The 14529-nt window shown below is 39.0% G+C and overlaps 1 protein-coding gene across 5 annotated transcripts in view; it reads left to right on the top strand.

Annotated features, from left to right (window-relative positions):
- ITGB6 (integrin subunit beta 6) overlaps window positions 1-14529 on the top strand; it is a 51447-nt gene that overhangs the window by 6147 nt on the left and 30771 nt on the right. Inside the window, exons 3-5 of one of the 5 annotated variants that reach the window (XM_051787658.1) lie at window positions 11818-11882; window positions 12325-12401; window positions 13143-13222. In XM_051787658.1, the coding sequence (XP_051643618.1) occupies window positions 12341-12401; window positions 13143-13222 (141 nt within the window). In that variant the 5' untranslated portion in view covers window positions 11818-11882; window positions 12325-12340. Of the gene's footprint in view, window positions 1-11817; window positions 11883-11916; window positions 12229-12324; window positions 12402-13142; window positions 13223-14529 lie in introns of those variants that run through there. The other 4 variants (XM_051787657.1, XM_051787656.1, XM_051787660.1 and 1 more) reach the window with 4 other exon arrangements.

Here is a 14529-nt window from a genome sequence, read left to right as displayed (position 1 = left end):
GTAGACCTTGGTCCAAATGAGGTTTCATTTAGTGCTGCCCCTGAAATGAGGCTCTGACAGACTACCTAGGAATGGCACTTGTATGATAAAGATCCCTGGCTGTGTCTGCTGAGGTGTCTTATTAGGGTCACGGAGAGATTGTTTTTTCTTCCCTTAGCAGAACAGTCTAGGGATAGGACTGCAAATGCTGTCATTTCTCTCCAGGACAGAAAACTTACTTGGAATGATGAACCTTGTTATCTCTAGAAGATACTTCTTGCTTCCTTGAGTGCCATGCTAGCAGCAATTAATCTCATCCAACAGCAAAGGATGTTAAAGCTACCTAAAGCCAATACCTAAAAATCAACTTCAGCAAGCTTTACTCCCTCTCTGACCCTTTCCTGGCTTCCACATCTCCTGTGCTTGGCTGTCCTCCACCCAGGCTTTCAGGCTCAGATTTGGAAATCCCTTGCTCCTGACAGTGGACCGTTATTTTTCTGGCAATATTTACCTGCTGTCCTTGTGAAACAGAATCAAGCCTCTGTGATGCCTGTGCTGTTATTCAGAGTATTAATAGACATTATAAACAAAAGAGATTGTCAGATTTCTGCTACAAGAGCTGCACTCAGGAATTTCTTCAGCCAGGAAGGCTGTCCAGATTGGAGCTTGTGATGCCCTGAACCTAGACTGGTTCTGATTGTAAGAGTGGAGCAATTAGTTTCAAGGAACAATCTTCCTCAAGCATCACTATAACAACAGAAGAAGCACAGTACCAAGTTCATAAAGAAAACTATACACTATGGAGACTATGAACTTAGAAAAATGTAAACAAAAGGCCAAGTCTTGAAAGATTCATTAACATGGAAGTTCAGAAGCATGAGCTAAATCAAACTGTCCTTGCTCAATCCACAAGCATAGCAAATAAACATAAGAAGGGATTTTTGAAGCAGCAGGGGAAGAAAAAAAAATACTCCTATAAAAGTGGTGAGGATGAATCAGGTGGTAAAACATGAGAACATAAACATCAGTTCAGAATGAAGGAAAAATAGGCTTTATTACTCCACATGAGAAAGCTGATGATGAAGGAGACCTAGCAAAAATGAATGATTTTATCAGTAATATGACTGCACAGACATTGTGGATAGTTGTGTGTCTGAATAAATAACTGCAATGGTTTTGTTTGCTTCTCTGTATGTTTAAAACCATAAATATTGATCAACTTTCACAATGAGGTAGAAAATGCTGACATCATGAGAACGTAAAAAATATGCACTTTCCACAAGACATTATTAGCATATTCAGGCCACTGCTGACACTATCTATTAGATAATCTTACCTGAAATGGTTACCGTGATTTTTGACTTGTAGGTCGTGTACCCATCCTGTCTAATCTTCAGGTTAACATGACACAGGCAGAAGAAGGAATTTCTGTTTTTCCTACATTCAAGAAAGTTCACACACTACAGAGCCAGAGAGGAACTTGCCTAGCTTTGTAGTACAGAAAGAAAGGTGTACTCTGTAGCAGTAAGCATCTGATATCCCCAAGTTAGGAACAAGTTTGTTCTTGACTGTGTCTACAGAAAGTGCAGTGAGGCACCTCCTGTGTGTCAGCCCAAGCCCTGTGTCTGCTGTTTCCCGGAGGTTTGCTTATCTCCTTATCCATGACTTGGCACAGTCGCTGGGAGCAACCATAGCACCACTGTTTGACCTGTTTAAATTTTTCCTTGGCTTCTCCTGTTCCTCTCAGCTGCAGAGCACAGCTATCACTTTCTGATGTAAAAGGGCATTCAGATGCCTCTTTCAAATAAATGTTAACTCATTAACCTCTTTACCCTTATGTGTATTTCCCATAGAGTTTTAAAATTTTGTAGTGACCCTATGGTAGTTAGACACTCAAACACCTCTCCTGATTAAGGTGGGCAGGGTCTTGCTCTAATTGAGAGAGTCTCATCCACCAGATCAGTATCTTACTGTAAACCAAAAGCAAAAATAATGTTGGAAAGAATCACAGCATAACTGACTCAATAAATAACTGACAACTATGAGTCAGTGTCTGCATTTCTTCCCTAACACAACACTATATGGTAGAATGGCTTTGAATAGGTTTTTCCTGTAATTTCAGGTAATGATTAACTCCCAATGACTAAAATATCTCCAGGAGAACTGATGAGACATCTCACATAATTACTCAAGTTCAAAACTATATTCAAACTTTCACTTTAGTTCTCTCATGCAAAAACACACTTATTTTAGCTGAAGCTATTTTAAAACTACCTCATAAATATAAAGTCAGCAGTACTGTTAGAGCATAGTTTTAAGCTAAAATGAGTGTATTCCAGACAAATGCACACAGAGTATGTGCATGGAGTTTTATTATTTGTCCCATTTATTAGACAGAAGCCATTTTAGTGCCTCTGGCAATGCAGTCATCTCTGAGATGAAATATAACTGCACCAGATCACACTGTAGGATAAAAGACTGAGCAGCGAGCACTGGAAAGAACAAAAAACAGAGAAAATCTGTGTGAGTAGGTTTGTCCTGAAGGAAAAGCTCCCACTTCATGGTTTCATTCCTGAAGAGGGTGTGTTAAAGCATGCATGATAATAAAGAGCAACAGATGTCTTACGAATTGGTATTATGAAGAGTGTTGTAAGGCATGTAACTTTTGAGAAGAAAGAATATTTTTCACACAAACTACATGACCTACATTGCAGCAAACACAGTATTAATTTTCTGGAACCAAGATTGTTATAATTTATTTCAATATAATATAATAGGATTAGATCATGTAGCATGCTAAAAAATAGCAGATGATAACAACATATATATTAATATATCAGTATAGTAAGTAAAAGAATTGTAAGCTAAGAAATAGTAGAGAATCTCTGGGGGACACTTGTAAGTAACTTCCATGCCTGGTTCTGAAAAGTAGAAAGTGGCGAATATATGGAAGAGAAAGAAGTGGGAGCAAAGATGGGCAAGAAATGGGGAAAGAAATGGACAGGCAAAATCAGCACTGATGTGCCTGATGTGAGTGTGAATGTGATGTGTGTGGCCTGGATGTCAGGTATAAGAGAAATGATAATTAAAAAAAAATTGCACATAGTCATACAAGAGGACCTGAGATGTTTGTGTACAAAAATCACATGCAAACACACACAGGCTAGAACTGCAGCATTCAGGATGACTCCGAATCTTCCAAGAATAGTGAAATATGGTGGATGGGTAATCTGTGGCTGAAATGCACTTAAACTAATGTGTAGTCTGTTAAGAAAACTAGAAATAAAACCAGAGGTACAGAGGCATCACTCAGTAGCAATGAAGTTGCCTACAGAGGCAGAGAAAGGTAACGTAGGCAGAATGGAATTTGTCAAACTAAAGGTCTTCTGAAGGACCGCTAAGGAACTGTTACACTTAGATCTAAATCAGATTACTAAAAACATGGAAGAGAAACTCCCAAGCATTGCCTCATTGCAGGAGATTTAAACTCGTCAGAAATAGAGTATAAAGCAAATGTTCCTGATAACGATAGAGCCAGTTATTCCAGGGCATAATAACTGGCAGATTTCATCACTGAGCAGTCACTGGACTACCATGATGCTATTCTAGGTGGTCTTTGTTAGGTAGTGATGGCATAGAGCAGCTGGTTGTAGAAAATAACCTAGCTAAAGTTATCCCAACTTGATAAAACTCAAAATAAGTGAAAGAACGAACAAGAATAGGCCTGTTAGTTTCTCAGAATTTGTCCTTTTGAAGTGTTGTACCTAAAGGAATTAGTTAGTGATATAAATTGGTTGAAGGTTCCAAATCTATTAGAGTTAATTTAATTTAAATAATAATTTAAACATCTGTAATTTGCACTGTAAGTAGAGAGTGAAGGGTGTTAGCACCTTACAAACCCTTAAAAAAAATAAACATTAGGAGTGAGCAAAGAGCGTGAAAGTCATAGGGGAAGAAGTCCCTACCATACCAGATCATCAGTGAAAACAGTATTTTGGTAACCTAGAAGAAGAGGATGCAGTCAGATCCATCAAATTTACAGACATGCCACCTGTAAACAACATTGGAAAGACTGAGAGTTTCTCCTACCACACAGATGAAAGGGGGTCTGGTATGTGGCAAGGATGTGGTAGAGATCAAAGCCTATATGGACAGTGCCCAAACCAAGTAAATTCTGTGAAGATGATGGTACAGATCATGGAGTAAAATAGAATCAGGATGGGAAGTATCTGTAGAAACTTGAAAACTAAATACAAAGCGTAGTACGCCTATAGCGAAATGGTGTCTGTTATACATCCTAAAATGCTCAAAGAAGCAAAATTAAATTTCAGGTACAGGATCAAGTTTTTCTTTAAAGATCTACCAAAACAAAGGAGACAGAAAGAGCATATGAAAAAGTGACATCACATTTACAACTTCATTAATTAACCTTAGTAATATGAAAATTTTGTGCACATTTTGCAAGAAAGAATAAATAAGGGTGCAAAGATAAAATAGAGAAAATAAGCAATAACTGTTTAATACAGTGTATTAGGACTGGGGGAATGTATGTATGGTACCATCTCTCTGGAAAGGGCATTGTTTGGCAACTTTAGGGTTGTGTAGAGATTTTCAAGTGTCACTGTTTCATCTAGTCCTTCAAAGTGTTAACACTTTCCATTGTTCCTAAAAGTGGAGTGGTCAGATGAGAAAAATATCTGTACCATTATTCCCCTTTATACAATTGTGAGGAAACAGAGAGCTGAAGGTGTGGGGTACAATTTAAGAGTACAAGTGCTGGACCACATCCAAATGGAGGTAGAAATGATTTCTGTTGTAAATTGGATCAGTTGGACAACAGAAGGACCACAAGGTCTTCGTTAGTCATTTAATGATGCTGAGAGAGCTGGGATGGAGCCATGGGAGAGGCAAAAATGATCCTTCTTAAATATGATATAGGAGACTCAAAGAAGGGATACCTAAGTACGGACACCACTGTAGGAGGCACTGGTCAAAGCTTCTCTGGGGTACCGAAAACAGTCACCCAAAATTAGGAAAGAGCATTGAAAGAAATGCAGAAAAGCAGTATTGGACAAAACAAAGAATGAGGCATATACAGTTGCTATCTATAAATATATCAAGAGGAGGGGAAAAAGGGCAGGGCAAATACTAGGAAGGGAAAGAAGTTATTTAAGTTGCCAGACAATGTTGTAATTAAAATAAATGGATATAAATTGAAAGTTAGTCTATCCAGGCTGGAGCTATGAAGGTTTCCAGCCATGAGAAGAGTGAAATCTCTGAAACAATCTTCTAGTAAGAGTAACAGGAACAAAGTATTATAGGTGTGGGTATCACAGTGAAATGGAAGTTATTTGCTTGCAAATTGGATAATAAGAATTAACCTAGCTCTTGCATAACGGTGAGTAGAGCCACTTTCTATTTGCCTCTCTGCCAGAGAGTCAAACAGTCTGAGTAGCCTTATGATGAATTTTCATAAGTTTATTAACAGAGCTGTGTAAGATGAAAGGGCACATCTTCAGTATCTATGGGGTCCTTTGCAGTGTCATGCCCTCTGCTTTGTACTGCTGAGGCAATAGTATTTTTTTAAATTTCTACTAATGTATGGGTTCAGATAGAAAGCACGACTCTATGGCCTCCTGTGTCATATTGACATGCTACGAAATGTTAAGATTTAAATTTTTTTAAATATTGTTTTAAAATCGTGATAAACCTGTGTGCTAAGTGTCCAACTAAAGCACAGCAATGCAGTTGCAAATGTATAAGAAACATATGTGTCAGTGGATCTAATATTACTGCCAGTATTTACACGATTAATCATTTTGAACTCCTAGAAAACATTGCTAGGGAAAATCTGCTCTGCAGTATCCTTTTCATTTTACTCATCAAAATACTTGATTTAGTTGATTTTATTTTTATTTAGAGGTGGTTCTATTTACATGTTCCTAGTCTTGCATGGTTTTATTAGATATAGAATATCGACAGTTCTGATCAGTTCTTTAAGAATTGTAGAAGCACTAATCATTATATATAACGTTGTTTTTTCCAATGTTCCTGTTTACATGTGAACAGACACGGTTTGTTATAATTTCCTTCCTATTTCCAGAAGAAACAAATAAGAATAAGGCAAAATTTATAAAATATAGTAATAATTTACATTGACAAAGATGTTGCAAACAATTTCTGACATTTCAGAATCATGTAACTGAGCTTATAGCAAAGACAATAGAAGTACAATGTTCTGTTTACTGTGAGAGATGGAATTTGAAAAAAACATGCAAATTAAATTATAACTCTAATATAACATAAGTGACTAAATTGTTTAAAAAATATGTGAACGCCTCCAAAGATTCTTATATAAGTTGCAAGGCAAAATATTGCTAAATGGTAACAGACCTGTCAGTATCTGAACACCTTTTTCCCTCGTGAGTTCGAAAGTCCTCACTTCTCTACTCCAGGGGAGCAGAGTAGCCATAAGATGGCAGCACTCTGCACAAAAGCTCCTGAAACCCTAAATCCTGCTCTTTTCCCAAAAAGAGACGTCAGCCACTGGTGGGAACAAGTGGCCTGAACGCTGGGTGTCTGTAAATGGAAATCAAGCTGGTTGAGCCCAGAATAACTCCTGAGAAGCTTCAGAAATGCTTTCATGCAGTACCTGAACCCATTTTCCTCAGTTTTTAGCAGCTGTTTGGGTGCTGAGCTAAGCACTCTTTTCTTATCTGTTCTGGTTATTCTAGAGTAACTTTATTCAAACCATGTATTGTAGCAAAGCACAACACCTCTGTAGGTCTCAGTAAGGTCAGCTCTAAAACTATTTTCTGTGTGTAAAGCCAGAGTGGAATCACTTTTTACAAGTGATTTAATCCCAGCTCCATAGTTTAGAATTTACATATAGATGGTCAGGCCTGAAGACGTTGTGTTTGCATAACCTGAGAGGCCTTTCCAAAAGCAAGCTCAGCTTGCTGCTGGGCTGTGCTAAAGAATTGTCTTTCCCTTCGTGCCACTCCAACACACCTGGCTCAGGACTCACTTTGGCCTTCTGTGCTGGGGACAGCAGGTCTGGTCTGAATTTAGCGTTAATCTGAACAGAGTAAGTTACAGAAAGTTCTACAGCTGAAGTGCAGGCATCTGAGGAACTGTGCAGTCAGTATTCAGTGTCGTTCCCATCCCAAATATGCTCAGCCTTGCACCAGCCTTGAGGAGAAGTGCTTGCTCTGGTGCCCCTGCCCCAGGTTTTTATCAAGTAGGGAAAATAAGAGGTACCATGTAACCATGAAAAACAGACAGAAACCAAGGCCAGATTTGATGGGCTGTGTGGAAGTCCCTGGCCAGGTTTGAGTGTCATAGGCTGACTGGCAGTCCTTTTCCAATGCCAGGTGATTTTCCTACAGTTCCAACTGAGCCCTTCTGCAGTTCAGAGGTTTGATTATTTTGCTTTGGGTGTGAGAGTGTATTCGAATCTGAAAAGCAAACAAATCTTTCAGGGTGCTTACCCATGCCAAGAAAACCAAGAACAGAGGTTTGCTCATGCCTTCGGCTGGAACCAGCCAGGTCAGAGCTGTGGGTAAGGTAAACATGAGTTGAAAACACCCTGACTTGCCTGCCTGCTGCTCATTGCACAGTTGGTGAGCAATTCCTCCTCCTTCCTTCTCTTCCTCTCTGTTTGTTCAGAGGTAGGTTGTTGACTTCACTCTCTGCCCTCGTCCACCAGCAGCATGCTGCTCCGGAAACCAGAGGAGACCAGGGCATGAATCACAGACTGAGTCACCAATCCCAAACGCCCTGCTTTGATCAGAGCTGGAGGGGAAAATTCCTTTCCTCTATGTGGCTCTTCATCTTCTGCGACCCTCTGGAAGGAGCTACAGACACTCCTCCTCTTCTTCCAAATCTGCTCTCCACTGTGCATAGGCATGCTTGGAAACAGCACCTGGAGACCTTTGCCTTTCCATATGCCCGGCCATGTCTCGGTGGCCTCTGTGGCTCACCCTACACAGGGGTGTTTTGGTCCTAGGCTCCTAATGGGATATGATATTTGTACACCCCAAAACACAGGAGCTGGAGTTAAGCAGCTCCATCCCTGTATGTTCAGACCTTTGCTTACAACAGGCACTTATACAGGACCTGAATGCTTACAGTGGTTTCTTTGGATGGATGCCATTTGCTGTTGGAGCAGTACCCATCTCTTGCCATGGTGATTGACAAAGAAAGAGATAGCAGGTAGTATCAACTGAAAAAAAAGTTGCTGATTAGTCATATTTACCATCACTGTGAATTTCCCCATTAAATACAACTGTTTGTTAGGGATTGTTGCTTCCTCTTTAAATGGTTTTACCAGCTCTTTGTAAAGCATTGTCAGACCTGTCCTGCAGCAAAGGCAGAGACAGGACAGTCTGCAGTGTCACTGCAGTATTTGTCTGTGGTTTCTGTCTGTGCTGGACTGGCCTGTTTTCAGGACTCTCACGCCGCTATGTGGCTACTCAAATCACCTTTAGCTCTTTAGAGATGAATCAAAGTTTCAAGCTTGGAAACTTTTTTCAGGCTTCATTGCTTAGCTAACTGACAGAAATCCTCTGAAACATCTTTGGAACTGTGTCTGTCAGGCTGCTGAGGCATATATTTCTGCTCAGACTTTCCAAAGAAAATGCCTTCCATTTCTGCTGGCCCAAGAGTCTGGAAGCACTTGACTATACAGCTATGGAACATATGTCTTCTTCAAGAAAAAAGTGTTTTAACCTGCAGACTTTTGTATATTTTTCAGTTACTATCTTTTGGGTTAAAAAGTTTGACCAAAACTTTAAAGTCTACTTTGATTCCTCACTAAGAGATTTTCAGGAGCTTTTTAGTCCAATTTGATTGGGAAGCCAACCAGGGAGAGAATAAAGTCACCAGATGTTCCAAGTACAATGTAACCTGCCTCTGACCTGCGAATTGCAGCCCTTTGCCTCTTAAAGATGTGTTGAGGATGTGAATATGGTGGCTCTATATGGTGGAGAGAAGGGAGACCCCCTCTCACCAGAAGAGAGAAATATTTTTTGAAGTGCAGGAGATGCCTCCCCCTGCCTTTGTAAATATTCTGAGAATCATCTCAGCCCAGGGGACATTCAGACTTTAAATTGCTCCATATTTTTCAAGGCTTTCAGGGTGACTCTGTGAGAAGAGCATTGGGAGTTAAGAGCTGGGTTGTATGTGAAGCTGAGAGATCTGTGCTGTCTTTGTGTATTATAAGTGCCAGGTATGGGTGAAAATGTACTAAGGGTTTTAACCTATACAGATTTTATCACCTTTTGAAGAGCCACAGACTTGCATTTTGCAACATTGCCCATAGTGAAAGATAAACAGCTATTTTCTGTTCTGATGTGGCATTATAAAACTGTAACTCTGATTTAACTGAACCAGAATTTGCTCCAAAATGAAAATGTAGTGGCTGATGGAAACAATAATAATTGTGTTATGACTGTACTCTAAACTACCTTTTTGTTGTATCTCATTGAATTGATGCCTTTAATTTGGGTAAGTGAAACAAGACTCTCTTAAAACCCTTATGAAGGATGGAAACCCTGTCAAATCAAGCAATGCCAGGACCCCAAAGGATTTTACACATCCTTCCCACATCAGCATGGCTACTCCAGATTGAAATTCTGTTCTTCTAGAGATAGTTAAAGCCAGTAAAGCATTGATCTAGTAGAGGAACTTCCTGATCAACTTACCTTTAGATATCACTTTTTCCTGTGTGTTTTTATTGCTGTTAGTTCTGCTACTTTCTTTTTCTTCTCTGCTCTCTCCAGACAATCTGGGGAGGTCTGTTCCTAATAATTTGCAGAAACTTAGCTATTTTATTCAGGAAAGACTTATGCAGATAGTCTTTGGCAGCCACCCCATTCAGAGGCAGGCACACACTTAGCCTCCAGCCATGCTGTCCTTGCCAAGACATATATAAAATATTACCTCACAAGCAAATGGGGAAGTGATAATATCAAATAGAATTTGTAAGTTTTGTGTAGGCTGTATTATTCATTCTCTCTACACTTAAAAGTCTGATATCCTGAATCTAAGAATAAGCAATTGCTAATTGCCAGCTGTTCAGCTGGTTGGTCCTTAATTTGGGACACTGCTGGTGGCTGGTACATTTTGGTGGCTGAAGGACTGCCACTGAGTCCTTTGAGCACATGCTTTGAAGTGTTACATTACCAGGGGCTGGTAAGAGCTACAAGGTGACCTTCTACATTGAAAGGGAAAGCACTGGGTTTTGGAGCTGTGCAAGGCTGTCGACACAGCAACAGTATTAAAGGACACGTACACAAATGACAGTTACAAACAGGGAAATAAGATGGCACTTACAGGAGGATTTTTTTTTTTAGTAAGAGCAAACATTTTCAGTTGATTATACTTCTTTTTGACCTTATGTAATTACAGCGTTCTGATAGAGTTGTGTCTTCACAAGCTGAGGGAACATAATCTAATCAATGCTTTTTTCATGCCACAGGAAAGTTGCTGTAGCTGAACAAGTGCCTTACAAGGGACACTCCAAGGTATAGAGAGCAGTTGAAGGAGACTTAGGTCTGTTGTTATAAATAGAAATGTTAGGATATGGTTCCACAACAGCCTAAACTGGGCTAAATTCAGCCTAACATATTCCCACCTTTCCTGCCAACTCTGCCTTGCACTCTGGACTGGACAGTCACAGGGTTCAAGGGACCTACCCAGATGAAAAACAGCCCCCCACCTTCCCCACAGTAGGTGATTGGATTTTAGTTGGATCAGTATGAAACAGCTCACTGCTTGTTTGGACATGAGCACTGACTGGTAAGAGCGAAGGGGTGGGAACACAAGGGCAGAGCAAAGGTAGTCCTGATGTAATCCAGTTTGAGCTGCTATTGAAACTACCCATAGACTGTGTAAATACTAGTAAAATTGGATGGGCCTGGGAATATTTCCAGGCACTGGAATGAGATCGTCTATGCTATTAAACTGTTAAAATGCTCCCTGGCATGAATTTGACCTCTTCCAATTAACACTCTCTGCAAACAATTTCTGGGCACAATTTGGTTGCTAAAATGGTTCCAATAGGCACTTTGGAATGAACTCAGGTCTTTCTGTGCCAGTTAACCTCAATGCCCAGGAGTGTTTCAGCAGTGTAACTAGTACAGACCCATCCCTACTTTTCACATCCTGCCCTGAGAGTGCAGCTACTACCAGTCTGAAAAGGGGGGGTCTGATCTTGCCAGCTTTCTTGCTTGGTGAGAGCAACCTAGTCCTTATGAGCTAACTTGAGTAGGATTTCTGACTGTAGAGAAAAAAGATATATGTTTTCAGGCCAGCAACACAAATTACTAAATTAGAATTTTATGCTACTCCATGTAGTCTATTGCAAGCACCTATGAAAAGATAGGACTTGTCTTGACCAAATGGTTTTCAAAACAAACAATAGCAGAGCAGAAAAGATGGGAAGAAATGGAACGTACAAATAAGAAATTTTATTTCTTTTTAATAAGATGGTAAGAAATGCATATTTTGCATTCATTTCAGGTTGAGAAGGGGAAAGAGTAGACAGCAATAACTTGTTATGCAGTTGTATCTGTGCTGTAGAATATTCAGTGACTTATTAGGCAGAGTTTTTTTGACATGATTTTTTTTCCAAGTCAGCTGCAGAACTGGGAATGTAATTATTCCTCCTTCTACATATTAAAAAAACACACAACTGCAGCATTTCCCTTTCAGTCTGGAATATTAATAAAATCAATTACTATGTATCTTGAAATACTGAAACCAGGTCCTCAATCTTAATATGTAATTGCTTTTTGGTTTTTGCTTTTTGTTTGTTTGTTTGTTTGTTTTTCACAGTTGCCCTTACGAGTTTCCCTACACATCAGGAAATCTGAAAAAATGGGATTTTTACATCTCTCCAGGTATACTCACTTGGCAATTGTAATGATCCATCTCTTCAATGCACTCCCTCGGTGAACAATTAAAGGTGTTATTTTGAAGGACCCTTTTAAGCTTTGCTGTACACATACAAACAGAGTCTCTTGGCTGGGTTGCTCTAGGACCCAGAGTGACTGGGATTGACAGAAATCTTCACCTGAATGAATTTTCCCTGTATGCCTTATAAGGAGTCCAGGAAAACAAGGAAGTGATAACCATGTTCACATTACTGTATGCCCAGCCTGTCCTCTTTACCTGCTCAGGTAGCCCTTGTTTTCACTTTTGTTCATGGTCCCTCCTGCTGGGGTTGAAGTTTCCTCGCAATCTGGTGTAGGTGAAAACATACCCTCCAGGAATGTACAATTTTTACGACATTCTACCTTTACGCAGATGATAATTAACAAGCTAATACTTTTTGTCACGCAGCCAGCACTGAAAACGAATGGGGATTGAATTGCTTTGCCTCTGTTTCCTATTCCTGCAAAGAAATAACTATGTGCAAGGTAAGGCTCAGGGGCAGGGAGATCCATTTCAAAACCTTTTCTGCATTGTTTCTTGCCTGAAGTTGAAATGAAATAGCTTTGTGTCTTCTGTATTTAATCCTTCCTTTCTGTTTAATGACTTTTTTTTTGACAGACTGCTGTAGGGCTACACTGCCAATTCACCTATGATTTGGTGGTCATTACATAGCACAACATGTTTGAAAGAGACAGACATTTGAGCAATTTCGTTTATACTAATCACAGTTTGATCTGCTGAGAAACTTTAATATTATACATATGACTGAGTGTTTCACTGGTACTTGCACAGCGGATAAAAATCATATTAAGTACCTACACAGCTGAGTGAAGCAATTTTAAGCATATAGAGTGAACATAAATCTGTTCTTTTAATATCCCTGGTTATGTTGCAAATTACTTACCTACACCGTACCAGAAACACATGTAACACTTTATCAGGTGCACTGGAGAAAACAAGTTAGCATGCTCTCAGTGAATGCCACCCATAAAGAATGTAAAAGTAAGCATGTTAATTGCCAGCAATTCTGATGTTTTAATCTTTATTAGAGAGTTAATCTTCTACCAATAGAACTACCATTAAGAAGGAATTTTATCAGTAATCCTAAATATGGCTAAACATGTGCATTTTTCACCTCCCACATTCTCTAAATTATTCATTTCTTCATAAATTGAATGATTAAGCATGTTATTAATAGCCTTTTATCTTCTCGGATTTAAATTTAGGGACCTGTTCGCAGGAAAGCACAGTGACTTGTGAAGATTGTTTGCTTTCCGGACCACACTGCGCTTGGTGTTTGCAAGAGGTACAGTGATTAAAAAAAAATTCAAAGTAAGACTTGAAGTCTTTGTAGTCGCTCTGAGTGATGAAGTGTTGACTTAATTGGGTCAGCCCATGTTTTTGTAGTGCATACAGCACTTAGTGAAGCCTTCCTGGGGATCAGAAGTGGAATTGTGTCTACCCTTCATGGTCTATTATTCATTGTTGGAGTGTGATTGGTTTGTTTTTGGTTTTGGTTTGGTTTGTGTTTGTTTTTTTTAAAAACCCAAGAACATCAGCCTTCGTCATCTAAGGCAGAAATAAAAGTGCTATTAGAGGGGCTCAGTTCATCAGCCCAAGGGGTGACTCACCCATAGCAATGATGAAGCTCTAGACATGAAGTCAGAGTCCAGACTGTATCTTACATATTATGTGTCAAGCCAGACAGTGTAAACAGAAGGTTTGCAGGTGTAAACAGTGTGTAAGTTTGCAGATGTAAAATTTGCATACAGAAATTATTAATCTGTGGTGGACTTTAAGTACGATGATAGTGTTAGTTTTATAATTAGTATGATATAGATGTGTTTTGGCTAAAATATTGGACTTAAAAATATATCTGGATTTTTTCCTGTACATCTGTTTCAGGTTTTCTGTGTAACCTTGGGCAAGTGAACTCACATCTCTGCTTCTAAAACTTTTACCTGTAAATGATGCTAAATATTATCTCCCCACTTCACAGTGAATATTCTAGTTCATTAATGTTAGTGAGTTATCCAGCTATCACAATTAAAACTTGACAGAAGTAATAGAGAAATAAAACATCTTTTTCATTGTAGTTTCTGATTTGCACCTTTGCTGCTAAATGTATTTATTGCTTTTGTGTATAGCAAAATGATACCTAGGATGGGACTAACATACTGCTTTATGAAATAGCTCACAAAGACCAAACTGCACTTTTTTAAAAAATAAGTTTTCTAAGAAATATCTTTTGCCTTTTGCAACAGGATTTTATTGAAATGAGATCACATAATTTTGACTTACTGCCATGTCTTTTCAGGAAAAAAAAAGCCCAATATAATTTATTGATTTAAAACCAAACAAAAGCAAAACTGTGGAACTACTGAAAACTTCAGAGTAGTAAACATAATTTTTTATTTTGTTCATGAGCTCATTCACTTGTTTGCTAGAGAACAGCACATTAAGAGTGCAAAAGACATAGGAGTTTTAGCGTCAGAGCAAACACAAGCACCTCCAAAGAAATCACTTTTTTCAGTAGGATAAAAACACACCTTGTAATTGTATTTGAAATATGAGGTTGTCTCTTCACACATGTTTTGAAAAGTTACAAACTGT

The sequence above is a fragment of the Manacus candei genome, unplaced genomic scaffold (assembly GCF_025592945.1).
Source record: "Manacus candei isolate 608988 ecotype Guabito, Panama unplaced genomic scaffold, ASM2559294v1 h1tg000023l, whole genome shotgun sequence".
NCBI lineage: Eukaryota > Metazoa > Chordata > Aves > Passeriformes > Pipridae > Manacus > Manacus candei.
This window is presented reverse-complemented; position numbering and strand designations above follow the sequence as displayed.